The sequence below is a fragment of the Lutra lutra genome, chromosome 3, assembly GCF_902655055.1.
Source record: "Lutra lutra chromosome 3, mLutLut1.2, whole genome shotgun sequence".
NCBI lineage: Eukaryota > Metazoa > Chordata > Mammalia > Carnivora > Mustelidae > Lutra > Lutra lutra.
In genome coordinates, this window is record NC_062280.1 from 191,019,596 (window position 1) to 191,042,136 (window position 22,541).

At 40.1% G+C, this 22,541-nt stretch overlaps 1 protein-coding gene across 1 annotated transcript in view; it reads right to left on the reverse strand.

Annotated features, from left to right (window-relative positions):
* Positions 1-22,541, reverse strand: part of NALCN (sodium leak channel, non-selective) — a 310,211-nt gene that overhangs the window by 110,154 nt on the left and 177,516 nt on the right. Inside the window, exons 14-15 of the mRNA XM_047720335.1 lie at positions 16,071-16,208; positions 1,807-1,881 (exon numbers count right to left, since the gene is read on the reverse strand). Coding sequence (XP_047576291.1) covers positions 1,807-1,881; positions 16,071-16,208 — 213 coding nt within the window. The remainder of the gene's footprint in view (positions 1-1,806; positions 1,882-16,070; positions 16,209-22,541) is intronic.

Consider the following 22,541-nt stretch of genomic DNA (forward strand, 5'->3'; position numbering starts at 1 on the left):
GACATCACCGAACACCAGTCAGAATGGCTGAAATCAAAAACACAACAAACAACAAGTGTTGGCGAGGATGTGAAGAAAAAGGAAGCCTTGTGCACTGTTGGTGGGAATGCAAACAAGTTCACGCACTGTGGAAAACAATATGGAGGCTCCTCAAAAATTTAAAAATAGAATTAACATAGGATCCAGTAATTCCACTACTGGGTATTTACCCAAAGAAAACAAAAACCCTACTTCAAAAGGATATATGTGACCCTATGTTTATTGTAGCACTTACAGTAGTTAAAATATGGAAGCAACCCAAGTGTCCATCGATAGATGAATGGATAAAGAAGAAGTGGTATATATATACAAATATATATACAGATGTGTGTGTATGTATGTTTATATATATATATATAAATATATATTTATATATAAGTATAAATATATAAAATATATTATATATAATTTAATTTAATATTTTACATTAATATAAAATATTAATATAATTAATTTAATTTAATATTTTATATATAAATATATAATTTATATATAAATATGTATATAATTATATATATATATGTATATAATGGGATATTACTCAGGCAGAAAAAGGATGAGATCTTTCCATTTGTGACAATATGGATGGAGTTAGAGGGTATCATGATAAGTGAAATAAGTCAGACGGGGAATGACAAACACCGTATAATTTCACTTGTATGTGGAAGCTAAAAAACAAAACAAACGAACAGATAAACAGATTTAAACAAAACCAAAAACAAACAAACAAAAAAACAGAAACAGACTAATAAGTACAGAGAACCAACTGGTTGTTGTCAGGGAAGAGGTGGGGGAGAGCAAAATAATTGAAGGAGATTAAGAGGTGCAAACTTCCAGTTATAAAATAAATAAGCCATGAGGATGAAGAGTAGAGCATAGGGAATACAGTCAATAATATTGTAATTACTTTGTATGGTGACAGATGGTAGCTACATTATGTTGAGCTTTGCATAATATATAGAATTACTGAGCCACTACGTTGAACACCTGAAACCAATATAACATTGACTGTCAACTATATTTTAATAAAAAAAGAATACCTTATCCAGCGTCCTCTTCTCACACCAACTCTACTTCTCAAAGGGTCTCTACTCTTTGACACAGCCAAATATTTAAGCCAAAGTTCTTCCATGCAACAGAAACTGTGAGAATGGTCCATCACGCCTGTCATCTTTCTGCCATCAGTCATATAACCTTCACACATTTTCTTTTCCATTTTTTGGGAGTATGATTATCAATGCAATAATATCCAATCTGTTTTCACACATAACTGGGCACAGAGCTAATCATTTATTCTATTCCATTTCTTATAATGACTATGGGCACCAAGACTAAATTCTCTTTTAGTGTCTAGAGGTCAGGGAAGTTGATGCTTAATATTTTTATGATGATGATCAAGAGTATTACACATAATTATGCAAAATGGCAATCTGGCCTTGAGGCATTTCATTTTCAAACAACCTTCATGTAATGGCAGAAGGAGAAGAGTGTGGCCAATCCAATTTCCTATAGTATGTCCATCTTACTTTTACTCAAAATAGTAATATGAAAATATTCCTAGAATAATTATAGAGCAATAAAAAACTTTCTCTGTTGATAATGGATAAATATTAAACAAAAGAAAATTTTGCCAACTTAGACTGCCTTAACTTATTAAAATCTTTTTTTTTTACTTTGAAGCTCTAATTCTTTTAACAGTATCTGTAAGCACATTTCACCCGTATATTCTTAAATGCAGATTTGAAGAATTCCCCACACATTACTTACTTGTTTAAGCTTCTTTAGATCTTCATCAAGTTCTAAGTTGTCCAAAATAACAGCAACAAACAAACTCAGGAGGATCTATAAAATGGTTAAATAACAATGAAAAAACCCACATGCTGTAAGTATCAAAATATTTTATATATATACATATATATATGATATAGACTATCTACCTAAAATATATACTACATAGAATGCATTAAATGAAAAATGAACATGCAGTTCTGAAGCATTGCATAGGGATTTTAAGGTATTTATCACAAATTTGTTAAAGGAAATGCATATGTTAACTGAAATAAACTATATAAAAATTAATTTGTTTTATGAAACTGACTTAAAATGGAAATTAAGAAAAAAGTTTTTATAACTCACAGTCCCACTTCTGAGACTATATCCAAAGAACATAATTCGGAGTATTAAAAAGCTTTATATACAAAGGCGCTTGGTAATTATTTGTAATAATGAAATACTAGAAACAGTATCTAACCTTACATAAGTAGGTAATGCAGTTATGCAGATCTCTATTATAAAATTCACACAGCCATTAAAAATCCCCATTGTGGTAGCTAGTCTCCAAGAGGGCCTCCTGGTGTTATGAGGCTAGGTGATAAAGACACTGTGCTTTTCAGCTTGCTCTCTCTTGGATCACCCACTCTGGTGGAAGCCTGGTGCCATGTCATGAGGACACTCAAATGACCCTATGGTGAGGTCCATGTGGTGATGAGACAAGGCCTCCTGCCCTGTGAGTGATCCATCTTGGAAACGGACCCTCCTGCCCTTGTCAAGCCTCCATTTGACTGCAGTCCCACCAACATCTTGACTGCAAACTGATGAGACATTCTGAGCTAGAAACATCCAGCTCAGCCTGTCCCAGATTCCTGACCTGTAGAAAATATGTGAGAAATAAATGTTTATTCTTGTAAGCTCTTATTGTCCATAATTTGTTATATAGCAAGATAACGAATGCACTCATGAATTTTAATAACATTTAAAAAATCCTCACATTACAATATTAAATAATAGTGTACAGGGTAGAAGTGCATGGAGGTACAAAAAAGAACAATAGAGTGAATGTTAGAAGGAGGTACTGTAAAACGTTAATGGTGCCTGCCTCGATGAAAAACAGACTTCCCCCTTTTATTTGTATTTCACCACGTTTCACAAATTAAGTAAAAAAGGCATCGCTTTTTTTTGAAATGGGTAAATCAGGTAAAAGAAAGAAAGCAACAAAAAAATAAAATTAAAAAAATATATATTTAATTTGTAGTCCTTCTCAAGTTTGAATTCTCTAAAGTTCCGTATTTGTTTGATAAATCTTTTTCATTCCTAATTTATGTTCTTCCTTTCAATTTCCCTCTTAAGAAATTGCTCCCATTTGTTAATATTAGATGGTTAAGCATGAAGGTATGAAAGTTAAGACAATTTAGTCATAACTTTTGAGTACCAGAGAGATTTATTATGCAAAAAATAATGGCTAGCTCTTTTCCAAGTTCAATGAGTATATAAAAAGGGGGAAAAGAGCCTCCACATATTATTAAATTTTGACAATATATGCTTGCCTTGGGACAAGTGCCAACACCCTTCTGTTTAAAAGCCATGTCGTTTGGGATCCTACCAGAACTTAAAGAAGATACGGAATGGTCTAGATGAGAAACTTACTGATGTCACCATGCCTGCCACACCATGGACATCTAGGCACTGATATATTCAGCCTTCCTCTAACCAGACATTATTCTCAGTGGGACCATTCAGAGTCCCCTTTAAGTTTAGTCCCCTTGCATGACCTTGATATTCTCATCAACAGCAGTGTCAGTGGAGGAGGACACCATTTCCATCACTCATCGGGTACTTGTCCAGGCCCTGTTCTGTCCTAATTTAACCAGTTTTCCTATTTGCCCAGTAAAGGGTAGACCCAAATCTAAAAAGAAAAAAAAAATTCCCTGATGATAAGAGGGAAAGTCCCTTTTCTTAGAGCATTTCCTTTAGAAAACTTGTCATCTTCTGGAAAGTCTTCCTCTGTCCCTTTGAGATGTAGATATACCTTTTTCTTTTTCTTTTTTTTTTAAGATTTTATTTATTTATTTGACAAACAAAGATCACAAGTAGGCAGAGAGGCAGGCAGAGATAGAGGAGGAAGCAGGCTCCCTGCTGAGCAGAGAGCCTGATGTGGGGCTCGATCCCAGGACCCTGGGATCATGACCTGAGCTGAAGGCAGAGGCTTTAACCCACTGAGCAACCCAGGCACCCGTAGATATACCTTTTTCAAAGCAAAATAAGTCTCACTTATTTTACAGCCCAGGAACAGTTTTCTTGGGTGGGGGGGGCTCTGACACGTAAACATCAGGCAGACAGCACCCTATCTGTCTCCCCTTTTCCCTTTTCATGTGGGGGTGGGGGGAGAGAGGAGAGGTGGGAGTGTCATTTAGCAACCCGGCACCATGTCACAAAACCACCTACTTGTCTGGAAGATATCCGTTTTCTTTTTCTTTGGGATGAAGATAATTAGCTACCACAGATGGCCACCCCAATCACCAGGTGAATTTGGGGGGGAACGCTAACAAATGTTGCTGTCAAGTCCTAGGTGAGGCCTGGTTATTTTCATCCTGTGGACACAGATGTAACGTGGGGATTCCTGCACAAGGTGAGATGGCTTTGTCTGTGTGGTCTCTTCAGCAGGTTGCCTGGGATGCCCACCACAGTCTGGACTGGGGCTGTCAAGAATGAAACTGTTTTCTTTCTCATCTACCTCGGTGGAGAGGTTTTCTGGCTTGGCAGGATATTTTATTTTTAATTATTTTCCCAACACCAGACAGATGGCAGGCTACTTAAGGACAGTGAGGTTATGTTCTTCAATTAAATTCAGCAGGCAGTTGACTGGGTCTCATCCATGTGTCAGACACTGCCTGGTCAGGAGCACGGACACGATATTGGGCCCACCGCTATGAGTTCACAGTCAAATTGAGCCGTCGTCGGTTGGTGGCCTGGCAGAAGGAGCACCGTGGTGGGAGACCTGAGTTTGGGGCCCTTGTCTGTGACCTATCACGGATAATAACAACAATAGCTCAGGGAATTGCAACTACCCTTTTTTTCCATTTAATCTTTTCCCAACAACCCTGTGGCGTGTGGCACAGCCTGCATGAAAATATACAGACATAAATTTAGATAGGAGAAACTAAAATAATTTTCTTGATATTTCTACAAATGAATTTAATTTAGTCCATAAACTCTCCATTTGTTTGCTGGCTGAAAACTGAATCTTGCTATATCAATTCAATTCAATCCTTTCAAACTCAGTTACATTTGAATAAATGCTCCTTTTGCTGGCGTAAGGTCAAGGGCATGCTTCTCATCAGCGTCTGGTCCCCTGTGGCCATGGGGCCTGACCTCTGTTCCTCCATTGGGGCAGCGATGGGTGCTTGTTTGGGGGCCTCTGGTGAGTTGATCACTATCTCAGCTTCTGTAGCTCCTGATAAGGTCTGATTCTTAGTGACACCTTCTGTGTTAGTTTCCTAGGGCTGCTGTGACATATGGCATGAGAGTGGTGGCTGGAAACAACAGAAATGTACTCCTTGATAGTTCTGGAGGCCAGTTGTCCAAAATCACTCTGTCAGCTGGACCACACTCCTTCAAGAGGCTCCAGGAGAGAATGAACCTTGCCCCCTTCCTGCTTCCAAGGGCCCCAGGTGGTCGTTAGCACAGGGTGGCATCACTCCAGCCTCTGCCTCTGTGTTCACGTGGCCTTCTCTTTCTTCCTCCGTCTTGTCCTCATCCATTTCTTACAAGGACACTTGTCATTGGATGTAGGGCTCCCCTGGATAATCCAGGGTGTCTCATTTCAAGAACCTTAGTTTAATGGCATCTGTGAAGACTCTTATTCCTTTTTTTTTTTTTAAGATTTTATTTATTTATTTGACAGAGAGAGATCACAAGTAGACGGAGAGGCAGGCAGAGAGAGAGAGAGAGAGGGAAGCAGGCTTCTTGCTGAGCAGAGAGCCCGATGTGGGACTCGATCCCAGGACCCTGAGATCATGACCTGAGCCGAAGGCAGCGGCTTAACCCACTGAGCCACCCAGGCGCCCCAAGACTCTTATTCCAAGGAAGGTCACATTCCTAGGTGTGGGAGTTAAGACGTGGACACCTCTTTTGGGGGTTCCCATTCAAGTCCCTCTATTCTCCATCTGGTCTCTAGCCTGGGCCATTGTTCTCGCACTAGTGTTTTTCCTACACACTGGCTTTCAACTCTCAGGAAGTCGGGAAGTTCCGCTGTTCCAGGTGGGAACCGAGAGAAACTTGTTCTTGGGGTTCTCTCACGCCTCTTTCTCGTCTCAGAACTTCCCAGTCCTCCAACTCTGTGCAGGCCGCCTCTCATCCACGTGGGGCCTCCAGCGAGGCAACCTCCCCTCAAGTTCTGATGAGAAGTGAGGCCACGTCGTGGGTGTGGAACACAGCCGGGTTGGCACCAACACTGCTGCTGGCCCTGAGGGTGGCTTCCGCCCGACCATGGAGACAGCAACCCCCACCCCCCCACCCTGCCTCCCTCAGGCTCCGTCCTGGAGAACGTTGTTTCCTCTTAGACGAGGAACGTGAAAGGAAATTGGAGCAGGGGTTTGAGAAGGAGGCTCTCAGATGTATGCAGACTGACAACTGAACACTAAACCCAAGCAGAGTATCACAGGGTCAGCTCTGTCCCATCTGAGCATTTAGACTTCTGAGAACTGAATGGGGCCAACAGACCAGAGCGTGTCTTCTGAACGCTACTTACTGAAGATCGCAAGGCACTGATGAATGCAACCTTGTGCCACCCAGATATCAAGACACCAAGGAGAAAGATGATTTTGGCAGGAAGAGAATTATGAGGAAGGATTTCCAGGTGGCATGTGTGAAGACAAGGTCTTGGGAGCATGTGGCTTATTAGGGGCCTGGTGAGTGGTTAAGTACCACAGAGCATGGCTGCCAGAGGCCACAGAGGGAGGACTGGGGGGTGGCACTTTGCCCAGATGCCACCAATGGAGGCTGGGAGGTGTGAGAGGGAGGTTGTAATGATCGCTAAGTGATGACATTAGCTTTCCCTCTGTTACCTTTTTTCCTTTCAAATGTAATTTTTTTTTGCATAATGTAGTTATTTTAAATTGGCTCATTGGCATGGTGACTAGACAGTATAAAGTACAGTTTGACAAAGGGCTATTAAATACATAAGGTTTTGTTACTTGAAAAAAAAAACCTGTCATTTTATACATTCTTCTTGGAGGAGCGAGAAAATCTCCCCTCAGAGCAGGACAGAGAGATGGCCGTGGTTTCTCCTTCTTGTACAGACAGAAGCTGAGTTTTCAGGGTAGAGAGAAGGTGAGACTCAAAAAGGAGAAGCTTTGGCTTTGCTAGGAGAAATGATGAAGGCGCTGTGTGGTTTGAAAGCCCCATGTCTACAGAATGAAGCAGTTGGGAAGGGGTCTGGGCAACACATTCATGAATAATAGGAGAGAATTTCAAGTCTGCTTTCAAAAATCATTAAACTTGAGTTCATTCAGCAAATATCCGCGCATGTTTCGGGAGCATGGCTTCATGAACCTGACGGTGCGATGGCACCCACAGAAACCGTCTTTAAAAATCTGCAGGCAGCCTGGGCTTCCTCCAGTTGGACGTGGACTCTGAGCTGGGTCCCTGTCGCCGAGCATTGGGATACGGGGGCGACGGAAGTCTGGCTTTGATGGCCTGTTTGGAATGGAAATAGAAGGCGCAGGAGAGGCAGGATTCGCTGCTGCGGTTGCAAGGAGGTGAGAATTACTTTGTAGTTCTGTCTCACACTCTGATAGGGCGGACATAACCGCTGCGATAAAGGAACAGAAGTGAAGGGACGTTGACAGCTCCGCCGCCGTCAGATTTAATGTACTTGTTGCCAAAGAGACATTGTTCACCTACAGACCGGGGCTGTGCACGGCTGGGCGGAGGATGCAAGCCGGTCTGGGTGTTGGCCACTCCTCCCCCCCAGAAGTCACAGGAGTGGGGGACAAGTCCTCATTCTGGAAGCAAGGACTGTTCCCGGATTCTCTCAATGTTTTGTTTCATTTTGTTTTTCCAATTTATCTGTTCTGTTTTTATAGAAAGCCGAGGTAATGGTCGTGAACGAAGATTCTTAACCCAGACACTGACGTCTGAGCCTCACCTTCAGGGTTTACCTACAGGTGTCACGGCTGCTGTGCCTAAAGGTTTTCTATCGTCATTACGTGTGGTTCACGGGTTTATATTAAGACGTTATTGACATAATAAATATTTTTTATAATTTTTTTAAAGATTTTATTTATTTACTTGACAGACAGAGAGGCAGGCAGAGAGAGAGAAGGAAGCAAGCTCCCTGCTGAGCAGAGAGCCCGATGCGGGGCTCAAACCCAGGACCCTGACCCTAAAGGCAGAGGCTTTAACCCACTGAGCCGCCCAGGTGCCCCATAATAAATATTTTTTACAGGGACCCACACATAGCATCACAAGAGCTTCATCATTTCCATGGAATGCTTTTACCCTTACACTTGGCCAATGCTAAATTATGCTCTGCTTTATTTTTTTAATATTTAGATTTACATAATATGTGAATTTATAATGTGGCACAGAATACTACATCACAATGATGCACTTTCAGGGGAGAAAGAGACTAATGGTCCAGCCCTTCATTTCCTCTTGAGCTTTGTTAAGACACACTTACACTTTCAACACAGTGATGTTTAATTTGTGCAATGCTTAAAAAAAATTCATATATATATATATATATATATATGTGTATGTCATATATATATTTATACTTTGGCTAGTATCTACTTTTAACAGGTCTATAACATTCCCTTGTATTAATATGCAGCCCAAGTATTCTACTACGTAATAGACAACTGATGTACTCTATCCACTTCCTTATATTATGACCAATATTGATACATTCTGAATCACCAATTTCAGTGAAAAAGTGTGGAATAACTATTAAAATATCAGAGGTACCTAATTCTTCTAGTTTGCTCAGATTATAACGTCCATTCTCAAGATATTTTTAGCCTTGATAATGCACTTAGTGGGGAAAATGCCACATGTCAAGTCTCTGGAAATCTGGCAAATCTCGTTCCTGGAATGTTTAGGAATGACATTCCAACATATCGGTGGGATTCAGACCTTCCAGCTTTGAGGATTTCGGGGGTTCTGTTTCCAGGTTCGCTATGGTTCCTGGCCCACTGTCTTAATAGGTGTTCAGCCACCACAAAATCTTAAAAACCCTCTTTTCTTCTCTGACTACTCGTCTCACTCCACACACTCTACTGAAAAAGTCAGATTCTCCTGAGCTAAGAGTTTGCGAGATATTTGGTATGTTTTAAGTTTTATTCATTCAACCACAGGCAATTATCTGTCTTCCTTCCTTTTACCCAGAGCACATCTCAGCACGGTTCAGTAGACTACAGAACGCAGAAGCAGGTGCGTTCCCCATCTCATTATTCCCTCCAGTTTTGTTGGGATGTGACCGTTCGTCCTCTCTACCTAACACTGTTGAAAGTCACAGTTTATTGGGGAAGATGGTGGTTTTACCATTCGAGAAGGGGTTTTCTTGACTGAGAATCTCTACCTTTATTTTTTCATTCTCTTGAACTCTGCGTACAGTCATGTCCTTGTTTTGCATACACCTCCCCTTCCCACTTTTTCTTTAAAGTTTACTTTTACTACTTTCTTTCCCTCATGATACAGCTTAACGACAGCCCATTAGTTGAAATGTCACCTTTAATGTTATTTCCCTCTCTACAGTGAACTTCATTAATAATTCTTTTTTTTTAAATTATTTTCAAGCATACTGTAGAAGCACAGCAGGCCTCTGGGCAACACCCTGTAATCCTGAGTTTTTCTTTTTCCTTCTTACCACTTAGAATCACACTATTCTAAGTTGTCTTGCGAGCTGTGGTTGGAAACAATCTCGTTTTTTACACAGGTCAACAAAAAGTCAAATGTAATCAGAGCAATGTAAAATGGGATGTGTTCAACACAGATGCACTTTTAAATGAATTCTAGAAAATCAAGTTATTTAATTTACACTTTGGAAGCCCATTTTTGTCAGCAAAATATGACTATTCGCAGAAAGCTGTCGCCACAGAAGCAAAATCAAGAGATTGCTGTGTTAATTTAAGCACTTCAAAGGTAACAAAAAGACTATCCACAATGAACGCTTAATTACATTTTCTCTCTTTCAGTATTCACATCACAGGGCTTTCCTTTGAAACAATAATAAATGGAAAAACACTGAGGGGGAAAAAAATAGAGTCTTTCAACTGGATAAGTAAGTCTTCCACAGCCCTTATCCTCTAATCGTTGGCAAAAGTGGGGGAAAAGATGAATTTCGCAAGCACTCAGCAAACTGCAATCAGTCAGGACAGAATACACAATACATACCTGGCGATGGGAGAGACATTGTAAAGAGACAATACATAATGGTTATGAATATGCATTTGCTATACACTTAAGCTTGATTTTCATTGTGGGCTGACAAACTGGTGTCCCCAGGGGGCGATGGGATAGCCCGCTGTTTTTTTATTTCAGAACCAAACTGCAGCCAAACGTTTTTTTTTTTTTTTGTTTTTCCCTTGTTTTGCTGCTTGGCATATGCCTGTCCTTGAAAAGACTCAATCAGGAACTCCCTAGGTTGTGCGGCACCACTGGGCCAGCGTGGATAAAACACAAAGCAGAGCTTGTGCTTTTATGTGGGCATCTCCCCACCCTCACCCCGGGATTGGCTTACAATACTTTGTAGTATTTTGCAAAAGGAAGCATACAATTTAAGAAAAATAATGCTCATTTTAATGAAGTTGAAGCCTAAAGACAGGCTTATGGAATGGAGATTTTAACTTCGAGGTGTTCAGCTTTTTAAGGGAATGTGGTGTGTATGTTTCAGGGGCCTGGGGCCTCCCTCCACATACTGATCTGTCAACCCACGAACAGTCTGCAACTGCTTTTACTGCCAATATTTTAACTGTTTCAGATCAGGCAGGGCTGGATGACTGAAAATCAGAAATTCATTTACGTGACACGGAGCCCACAGCAAACCACAGCCTTCCATCCCTTGCGTCATGAGGTCTCGAATGACAGGTTTTATTTGTTGGTTGGTTGGTTGGTTTATTTGTGTTTTTTGGTCCTACTTCTGAACCAGTTACAGGCTCAGAAAGGCAGGGATTAAGCTCTTGTCCAATCTGGCCAGGAAGTAGGTTGGTACTTAGACCAGGAGCTAAGATTCAGGAAAACCGGGTTGAATCAGAAGGAGCTAACTTCATGGACCCCCTCACTGTGCCTGTGGGTTGGAGGATATCAGGAAAAGCCGAGCAACTGCTGGTCACGCTCCAGGCAAAATCTCCAGTGAACTGGGGAAATGACAAGCCTTTTTGGGCAGCATAGTCTGGAAGCGAAACTATCAGATTTAATTTAGTTGTATGAGGTATTTTCTTTCACTGAATTAATTAGTTCTCATTAAAAAAAATCACTCATAAATATAACAATCTGAGTAGTTAAACTTCCGGCGTGAGATGTCACAATCAGGGAACCTGACTAAATATCTCACAACATAAAAACTTCACATAAATCTGGCTGAGAAAAACCAATTTGAGCTTTGTTGCAACAGTGTATTTTATCTGGCTCACAATACATACAAACAGTATGTTAGGATTACTTAAAGACCTAACAGTGGAAGGCAGAGATTTAAAACGATTAGAAGACAGAGGAGAGTATTTTTACTGCCTCAGGGTGTGAAAGAGTTTCTTAAGCATGAATCCAGAACAAATACTGACCATAAGTGAAAAAATTATCATCTTGAACACATCAAAATGTAATGCCAAAAGCCCTCACAGACACTTTGAAATAAAAGGCTGCCTCAGAGAGGAGATTTGAAACACCTATGGGATTGTCAGCACCATGGGATTACTGTCCAGAGGCTATGCACCACTCCAAGGAACACATTTTATTTATTTATTTATTTATTTAAAAAATTTTATTTATTTATTTGACAGAGAGAGGGAGAGATCACAAGTAGGCAGAGAGGCAGGCAGACAGAGAGGGGGAAGCAGGCTCCCTGCTGTGCAGAGAGCCAGAGATCAGGACCTAAGCCGAAGGCAGAGGCTTAACCCACTGAGCCACCCAGGTGCCCCTCCAAGGAATGCATTTTTTTTTTTTAAGATTTTATTTATTTATTTGACAGAGCGAGATCACAAGTAGGCAGAGAGGCAGGTAGAGAGAGAGGAGGAGGCAGGCTCCCTGCCAAGCAGAGAGGCCGATGCGGGACTTGATCCCAGGACCCTGAGATCATGACCTGAGCTGAAGGCAGAGGCTTAACCCACTGAGCCACCCAGGCGCCCCAAGGAATGCATTTTAAAAGGACAAACTAACCTTTAGGAAAACAGGTAAAACACACAGTACAATTGTGAGAATCATGAAGATGGCCAGTAAATTCATGAAGAAGTGCTCCCTTATTAACAATTACTGCAATGCAGAAATGCAAGCTTAAAGCCAAGTGATATTACCATCCAACTCATGAAACTGTCAAAATCTTCAGTCTAACAGTATCAACTAGAAGTGAGAACATAACAGGGATTCTCAGCACTTGAGAGGGTGAATTAGTGCCGCTTGCCCGAAGACAGGGGTTGGCTAATAGAAGGCCCAGACAGTAAATATTTTAGGCTGAGAGGGCCAAGAGACAACACTGATGATATTCTGTGCGTACTTATATATTAATTTAAAAATGCGCAAACCATTCTTTGCTCACCAGCTGTATAAAGAAAGCCTGCTGACCAGATTTGAAATATGGGCTCACAGTCCATGCTACAGAGCCCTCTGGGCAGGATTGAGGGTCCTGAACTCTACCTTCCCGCATAGATCCTAAAGAAACTCTCACACAAGTGGACACAACATACAAACGTATTAGTTGCAACACTATGAGAGCAAAACATTCCACTAGGAGGGGCTGATAAATATGGCATAGTCCGTTATATTCCGTATATTTCTGACTACATAGAATAATGACCGGATGGACTTCATTAAGAAGAAAAGACTGCAAAGACAGTCTTTGGTGACAAACATAACTGAGAATGTATGTAGAATTGGATACCATTTATTCTGAAAATTGTCACTACTAATGATCTTAAGGAGGAAAACAATGATCAGGTATAAATCAGGTCAGCATGGTGTGTGGTCATAGCAGGGAGAAAAGTGTGCAAGGACACCAGGGATGGCCATCGGGGCACTGGGGCAGAGCCTTCTCAAACTAGAAAATTAATATGAATCTTACAAACTAATGATATAAAATGTTTGTAGATCATAACCTTAAATTTAAGGCACCATCTGTTTTTAATGGACACACATATATGTGAGAGACTACTGCACTTCATTGGTTTTTTAAGACACTCATTTATTTTCACATTTTAACAACTCTGAAACTGGCGTGCGCTTTATCATCTATGTGTATGATTTAATGGTTGCTTGTGTTAATATTAAACCACATAAGTTTTCCTATAGTTATTAGCATGTTAAATTCAGTAAAATATGATTTAAAACTGGAATATAGGTTCAGACCAAATGCATCCTAGCCGTTGTCTGGAAGAAGAGGTGTGGGAAAAGGAGGAAAGGTTAAGGCAATGAAGGAATCAGTCCAGGAAGGGGCATGAATGACACTTAAGATTGATCAATAATACTTTACTTCTATAAATTAAAAGCATCTGAACCAATATAATAAATTTTTAGCATTTATTAAGGCATGCCTTTAAACGCACACACCATGTTACTTAAACTCAGGGTTGGAGATAGTTGTGATCACCCTCACATTCCGTGGCTAAAACATCCTCAAAACTACAGCTCACATGGAGAGGGCAATCGTAGAAAGTAGGCATGTGAGGCATTATTGTCCTCACCTTCAGATACAACACGACAGAGATGTTAGGGAAGTTGTTTAATTCTTCCAAAGCCACCCATCTTGGACGAGCAGACTAGAACCTGAACCTAGACTTTGAACTCTACAGCTGTGGAGCGGCTGTACTCCACCTCATTTCCCAAAGTGCCCTTATTGCTTTCCAGATTTGTAAAAGATTATGAATAAAAGAAGAGATTATTTCAATTTATAGTTTTAACTTAGAACCTCTTTTTCAAAATCATGACGGAAAAATTACAATAAAATTTTGGGCAGATACTTGACTCAGTACAACGAAAAGGCAGAATTACGTACAGGTTTTCCAGATCTGCTCTGCGGATTCCTAGGGGCACAGACGAGCCCTTGGGAGTCCTTGGAAATACTTCAGTGTTCCACTGTCAGTGCCATGGTTTTGGCCCCATTAGGAAAATTGAGGCTGCCCAAGAAGTCAATGCACCAGATTTAATATTTTATTTCATTGTATTAGTGATCTCTGTAGAAGTTCACTTGAAAAAATATTACTTTGGTAAGCAGCTTACTAGGCTGAATCATTTTTCTTCTTGCTTTCATATTGTGTGAGACTCTCACTAAAGGATTAAATCTATGTGAAAAATCTGCCATGGGAATAGCAAACAAGTATACTCTTTTAATAGAAAAAAAATAGATAGATTATTACCATTCACAGATGATTTCAATCATCTCTCTCCTACCTTGAACCCATGACCAATAGTCTCCAAGATATTCTATAGTTTTAAAGGAACTTAAACACAAAGTAGATGCTTAATAAAACAGTTGAATTCATAAGCGAGTGAATGAATGAGTAAATGAGTGAGTGAATTAATGTCAGAGACTTAAAGGTCTGGAAGGGAGGATGAAAAGTGCTCAGGGCCATGTGTCATGCAGGACGTGCAGATTTCATTGTGGAAGCTGGGTGTCCGTTTCCCTTGCTGAATGTTCTTTCCTTTTGTGCATATTTTAAAAATCAACCTATGCAAAAAAAGAATGCCAAAACTACTTCCATGTGATTCTACTGCTTGAACCTAGAACCTTACACCTCATAACCATGCGTCCCCACACACTGCTTGATGGCCGTGTCTCAGTTTTTAAAGAAAGGCTCTGCTTACAGCAAATGCAACCTTGAACACATCTAGTTTCTGAAGCACTTACATGGTTCATATCCAGAATTGGAAGGGACCTTTGCACTCACTTGAAATCTGTTTTATTTTAGGGACTCTTGGGCAGAGCTTGACTCCATGAAGACATTTTCAGGGACAGTGGAGACATCGCGATCTAAGCAAACAGCGAGATGGCTGAATGACCACAGGCTGTGAGACCAGGAAGACGTGGGAACATTCTGGCTCCAGCATTTACACTCTATCTGGAATTGGGCAAATTTCTTAACTCTACTGAGCCTCAGTATCATCATCTGTAAAGCGGGAGCATGACCTACCTTGGTTGTTCCAAATATTAAGAATAAAATTATAAAATATTTTGCTTTTCAATAAACAATAGCAGGGGTTTCTTTTGTTCGTTTTTTTGTTTTTTAAATTTCATGTGTTTCTGATAAAGGATAACATTTTGGGTTCTTACCTTGGAACTTCTAACATAATAGAGCTTACGTTTGCTTCTTAACTATACACGCTTTTATTGTAAGGAGAAAAGACCTGAGGATCACATTAAAAGACCTGAGAATCATGACCCTTCATACATTAAGGCCACATTTCACATTTTTTTCCTTTCTGTTTAATAGAAATGCATTGAAAAGAAAAAAATCTGCTGTGTGACAGAAGTCAATTCTTCCTGGGTTTTGGTATTTAATTTTCATGACGCTTTTTACAATATTTGAAGCTCTGAGTTTTAATTTTCTCTCATGCGTTTCTTTCCGTCAGAGCTCCCAAACACGGAGTTCGATTCTCACTGTACCCTGAGATCTTCACCTTGTCTTCAGTTTAGTCTCAGCTTGGAAAAGGAAGTGACACTGGAGATCTTGCCTCTACATGATAAATGATAATAATGGCAGCAATCCTAATAACGTAGCCCAGCTTGATTCTTAGATCACGGAGAGCGGGAATGCTTAGAGATGGGGAAACAGGTACACAAAGGTGGGATTCCCATTTTGTCTCGGCTTGTTTTCCCTCATGCGGACACTTGTATCTGATGGAGACCCCTTTCTCAGACCCGAAATCTAGTGTTCTTCCAGGAGATCAATTCATAGGAATTGAGACTGGAAGGGACCTCATCTGGTCCGACTACGTACCTGGGTTCTCTGGCTCTTGTTCTGAAATGGAAACTAGGCCACTGACTCCCGTTGATGGTCATCCCACTACGGTTCTAAGACAGAAGTGAAATGAAATGTTAAACTCACCAGAGTGGCAAACAGATGGTACAGAATGAAATAGATGGCCACCACAGGAGCCCACATGTGGCCCACAGCATTCAGAGTTTGGTCCATCACGTCTACCCATCCTTCCTGGGTGAGGATCTGGAACATGGACATAAATGCCTGCAGAGGAAGAAAACGGAGGTGTGAGACACCTGCTCGGGTGGGCACGCAGTTTAAAGCTGGTGTTCGGTGGGAGAGGACTCTGGTGTCAACATTATTCATTTTTACCTGATCGGATCAGGGGAAGAACAGCCTTAATGCAATAGATGGGAAACAGCTGAGAACTAAAGATCCGAAAAGCCCGATATCTAACTTTTCAGTGTGGAAAACTAAAATAATCACCCTGTATTAAAATTAGCCTTGTGGGTGGGAAAACACTATTGAGTAAATTTAAAAAAAAAAAAAACAGGACCTCTTTTTATTTGACTTTCCTTTTTTTTCCTCTATAAGCAAGCTAAGATTGAACATTTCCAACAGATAACTGTATTTTTATTTTGCTAAGTGCAACTTATTTTTATAGAGAATTGCATTTGATTATCTAAAGGCATATGAGAATAATAGCCTTAATTTTACTTTTATAGTACCCATCTATCAAATTATTTCAGTTATATTAAAAATCTGAGACTCCTTAAGAAAGAAATCTATCTTCCTTCCTTCCTTCCTTCCTTCCTTCCTTCCTTCCTTCCTTCCTCTCTCTCTCTTTCTTTCCTCCCTCCCTTCTTTCTTTCTTAATGGGGGAGGGGGTGAAGTGGGAGAGGGAGAGAGAGAATCTCAAGCAAGCTCCACACTCAGTGTGGAGCCCAACAGAGCTTGATCTCATGGCCCTGAAGTCATGACCTGAGCTGAAATCAAGAGTCAGAGACTTAACCAACAGAGCCACTCAGATGTCCAAGAAAGAAATATTTCTAAATGATACTGCCATACTGAGCAACTTAATGAAGACAAACACACTTTTCATGATTTTTGTCTTTTATTTTCAAGGTACAGAGTCAAGACCATGAAAGGGGCCAAGACCTAAATAAATAAATAAAGTGATAAATAAATAAATAAATACATATGTACATAGATAATAGAGCATTCCAACAGAATCCAGCCAAGCTAAAAGACCCATACTTTCTCTGCCAAGATCTTTGGTTAGTTCCATTCTTACAAGTTTTTCCTTATTAAATATAGGGTTATATGTACAGCTCTGATTCGAGGATCTTGTATACATTAGTGGTCAATAAATGTTTCTTAATGAGGATTTATGATGATGATGATGTCTGGGAAAAGTGATAATTGGAATCTAGTGACTCATTAAAAATGTTTTTATAGGCTTTAGTAAAATGAAGATGTAAACTGGGCTCTCAGATCCCAGGAAATAATGTCCAGGGTAATACAAAGACCAACAGGACCCTGTAACCCTGAAAGGATCTTAGAGACAAAATGGACACTGCAGATTAACTACTCTGATTCTTTGTTTTTGAAAATAAGGAAAATGAGACTTAAAGATGAGAGGTGATTAGCCAAGGTCACTCTACTAATGTGTGACACTAACAATTCACACCGAGTCACTATGACTCCAAAGTAAATCCTTTTCCAAGCACCGCATTGTGTGTTCAGTGAGGTCTTGAATCTGCTACTTTCCAGGCTGAATCCTACACAGTAAGCTCTCTTAGCAGTTTGTTTTGCTAGGAACACTCAAACCAACTGTTGTAGAAGAGGACATTAAATGCCTGACACATAGTGGACCTGCTTGAGCAAAGGACTGATTAATTGTTAAATGATTCTTGTACCAGGAGATATGATTTTCTGCTTATCCTTTGTCTATGTGTGAAACACTTAACATCTCCTTGAGTTTTTCTATAATCTCATTACCCTACAGTATATCTTGTTCACGAAAGTCTGAAGTATGCTGTTACTGATGCTTGAACTCAGCATTGTCAAGGACAATATAAAACCTTCCCTGCCAGGGTGCCCAAGAGACTATTAGCTCTAACTCATCCTAAAAATGCTTCAGAAGACTTTGCAACACGTCATTTAACTTCATAAGTATGACAACACTTATCATTGAGGGCAATTATTTTTTTTTCTGTGTTTTTTTTTCCTATTGAGTATTTATTACATCCAAAGACAAGGAACACAAGTTCCAAAGATGATTCACATAAAAATATCAGACTTCTATAATGCCTTCACTGAAGATGTCACCAGTGTGAAAGTGTGTGCACATCCTAAAGACTCAACAGCAATAGGGGAAGATCAAAACACCCACCGGTATAAAGGGAAATTTACCGAACAAGGATTTCTTTCCCCCAAAATGACAGGCAAGCTCGTGATCGAATCCAACATCTATTCTCAGTACTGAGAAACCAAAAAATGCAGGTGTACCCTTCAACTGCCTTGGGCACCAACCAAATTAATTTGTTTTCATCCACTGCATTAGCTTTCATGAATACTCAGCTATTAGGCATTCAGTAAATGCTTGGGAACACGGAGTTATGGGATTGTAATCTGTTGCTGGCAGATAAGCAATGTGGGCAAGAACACTGGGGTTCTCTTCTACTCTTTTCAGCATCTCAGAAGAAAAAATAATCTCATTTCTGCACAGTTTAGCCACCTGTAAGATGCTGTGAATTGTATTTGAGAGCAATGCTTTGTTACAATGCATGTGTTTCTAGCTGCTTACATGGATAAACAATGAAAAGGAGGGCCACGAAATACATCTATCACAGGCTGAAGACTAATTGGTGCCTTGCATGAAGGCTGCTATGTCAGTTCTGTTGAGATTTTATCCAGAGATTTAGATTCCGATGATGGAGATGTAACTCAAGGACACTTACATTGTGTCACACAGTGTGACACACAGAATGTGTGTCCCTTGATGGTCTTCTTAGCTTACTTATTTAAACATCGATTGTTAGTAGTTTCTTGGGGCTTGAGGTGTTAGGGATTGAGATGAGGAAGACAGTTTCTCTACCAAGAAATTTATAATCAAAAGTGATAGAACAATGAAAATGACCAACTCTAAGAAAAAGCAAAATGGGAAATATGGTGTATAGAGATCTATGGTAAAGCTTTCAAGGTGCAAGTTAGAAGAACCAATGTATCCCTTTTTGGGTGAGGCAAGAACTGTTTGGGGAAAATGATGGCAAGTGATTGTCATGATGGAAACGAGTATGAGGTAAATGGTGGAGAAGGGGGCAAGGAACAAAGGCCTGGAGGAAGTCCTCTCTTTTCTCCAGCCATCTGTTGTTCTGTAATGCCAATTTCCTAGCCTGTGGACCTTTTGTTCCTCCTTATGGGTTTCCGCCAGCTCTTTTTTTTTTCTGAAGATTTATTTACTTGACAGACAGAGATCACAAATAGGCAGAGAGGCAGGCAGAGAGAAAGAGAGAGAGAGAGGGAAGCAGGCTCCCTGTTGAGCAAACAGCCCAATGCGGGGCTCGATCCCAGGACCCTGAGATCATGACCTGAGCCGAAGGCAGAGGCTTTAACCCACTGAGCCACCCAGTCCTCCACCAGCTCTTTAAAAATTAAGAAGACTCACCTATTATCCGTTATATATGTTTAATGTATCTTCCTCTATCTGTTTGTGATATTTTTGCAAACATCAATTTTAAATTTCTGTGTGGTTTAATTTGCTATTCTTTTATCTAAGTTAAAAAAAAAAAAACTTCTTTCATGGAATATTAGACTAATATGTACCCATACTTTCATGAAGTAGTTTTAGTTTCCTTATTTTATTATGTCTAACATGCTGAACCAGAAGTCACTATTTAAATCAGTCTAAATCTGGAATTTATTTTGGTATAAGAAGTGAGACAGGAATTAATCTTATTTTCTTTCAAATAGGTGATCAGCTGACTCAGCACAATATAAGTGGGAAAAAAAAATCTTTTCCCTAATTTAAAATACCCCCTTTATTATATGGCGAATAGTCATATAATTTCAGCTCTATTTCTAAATTTCTATTGCTTTCCATCAATCTCACCTCCAAATTATCTAGCAAATTGTACATTTATTTTAAAAACTGCTAGAATTCCTAGCTGCTCCTCATAAACTTTTGTTTTCAGAATTCTTTTAATTATTTGTATATATTAATTCCTCAAAATATCTTGTTTTATTTGTTGAGATCACATTAGTCCAAGAAAAATTGGTATTCTTATTCACCAATCTCATAGAAATGTTTGTCTTTCCATTTATTAAGTTTTTATTCATAATTCTGAACAAGTATTTCTTCTTATATGATTGCCACACATTTCTTGTTAAGCTGATTATTACTTTTCAAAAATTTAATCAAGGCGATGCCATATCATTGAAATATTGCACAGTAAAGGAACTTGAGGATGGTTTCTTAATGAATGATAAGCATAAGCTACATGCTTAAGTCTGTTTTTCAGTCCTAACTGGTCTTTCACGCTTGTCAGTACATTGATAATCAACAGATTGATAGTCAATACGTTGACCATGAAAATACTGTTCACTGTGAGCCCAGTAATGTTCTCAGACTGTTCTTCCCCCTCCAGGGCTCCAATGTGTGACATGTTTGATGCCAGAGGGAAAATGGTCCAGGTTGAGTGGTTCCATTTCTCACTGTTTACTAATTGCTCAGAATCTGGCCCAGTTTCATGCACTTTATCTGAATCTTTGCTTACTTACACAATGTTTAGTTTAGTTTAGTTTAATTTTGGTTGAGATTTTCTGATTGTTTTTCGCACATTTTTTTAAAGATGTTATTTATTTATTTGATAGAGAGAGACACAGTGAGAGAGGGAACACAAGCAGGGGGTGTGGGACAGGGAGAAGGAGGTTTCTTGCCGAGCAGGGAGCCCAATTCGGGGGTTGGTCCCAGGACCCTGGGATCATGACCTGAGCAGAAGGCAGAGACTTAACGACAGAGCCACCCAGGCACCCCATTTTTCACACATTTCATTGGGAAAAAGAAATAGATACTTTTTTCCCCTTCAACTTCCTATAGCTTCCAGATTCCCATGGATTTTATCTATTGTTTAGAATAAATTCCACTGTTATGTCCTATAGATGTTCTTCCTGAAGCCTTCAATTACCCCCAAACCATTTGACTCTTACTCTCAGATATTCTTCTTGGGGGTCTTCTTACCATTTGCTTTAATTTAGACTAAATCTGCTCCACAGTTGTCAGAAACCTCGTTTTTAACTTCCTTATCTAGATCTTTTGTTCTCTCCATTATGGCATCAGAAAGTCATCCCAGAATCTCATCCCCACTCATGAGAGTCCTGTTTCAATGTCAGCTAGGTTTTCTTCTCTCTGTTTTGGCGTCTTGGTTTGAGGAGAGGGGTCTGCAGGGACAGAAATATTTGCTAGGGCTATGGGAGGTTATGCTTGGAATATCAAGCTTCAGATATTTCTTCAATTCAGATAGGGCCCAGAAATCTTTCCTGCTGCCAAAGCCAATCAGTCCCAGGTGTTAGCACCTTCCCATTCACCGGCTCTCCCCACTGTCCCCGGGGTGGGGCAAACAGCCTGATTCTGCCTGTTTGGGTTCTCTGTGCGGAGGGAGAGGGCAAGAGGGACTCTCCTTACAACCCTGCCCCTAGGGCCACCTGTCCCCTTGTGGCTTCTGTTTCCTTCTTTCCTCTTCATAGTCTCATTGTGCTAAACTTTTATTATGGAAGATAATTTGTTTTTGGAAATTATGATTATTTTGCTTTCACTTTCAAGCTTTCTTCCTAAATGGGAAAAATAAAACAGTAGACCTAGCATTTTATTTTCTCTGGCACAAGAGCTGGAACAAGTCATCTCTATACTTGGGGGTTCCTCGTTGTCTTTTCCAGGCCTATGCATGTTCCCATGGCCTGGTCTCCTCAAATTGAGGGAGATGAGTACATGTTTTAGGATTTGCTTTTCCAATTTATTTTCTTCTCAGCATCTGAAAAACAGGCTTAAGGCATGAGCATAGAGAGTTCATCCTCTATGATTTTCTCTCTGTTTGCCCCCTCCCTTCCTCCCTCCTTCCTAGTAGCTGCTATTCAAAGATAATGGCACAAAATTGTGGCCTTGACTTTGTGTGGTTTTTGCTGGTGTAATTTTTTCTGACTGATAATTAACTGTTCTTTTTGTTTCCTTTGGTTTTAGGGACAGAGGGTCTATGATTTTGCTCTTTCACCCCTCAAGTCCAAACCAACTGATATAAATAGGAGTAAATAACTTTGTTTACAAATGCTTTGACTTTTTAAAAAAATTATTATATTTTATTTTTTAGGGAGAGAGAGAGAGAAAGTGCATGTATGTGTGTTCATGCAAGTGGGGTGTGGGAGGGGCAGAGAGAGAAGGAGAGAGAGAGAATGTTAAGGAGTGGGCCTGAAGCCTAGCTCCCGAGCTCTGACGAGGGAGGGGATCTCACCGCCCTGATATGATGGCCTGAGCCGAAATCAAGAGTTGGTCACTTAACTCCTGGGTGGGACTGAGTCACCCAGGAGCCCTTACAAGTGCTT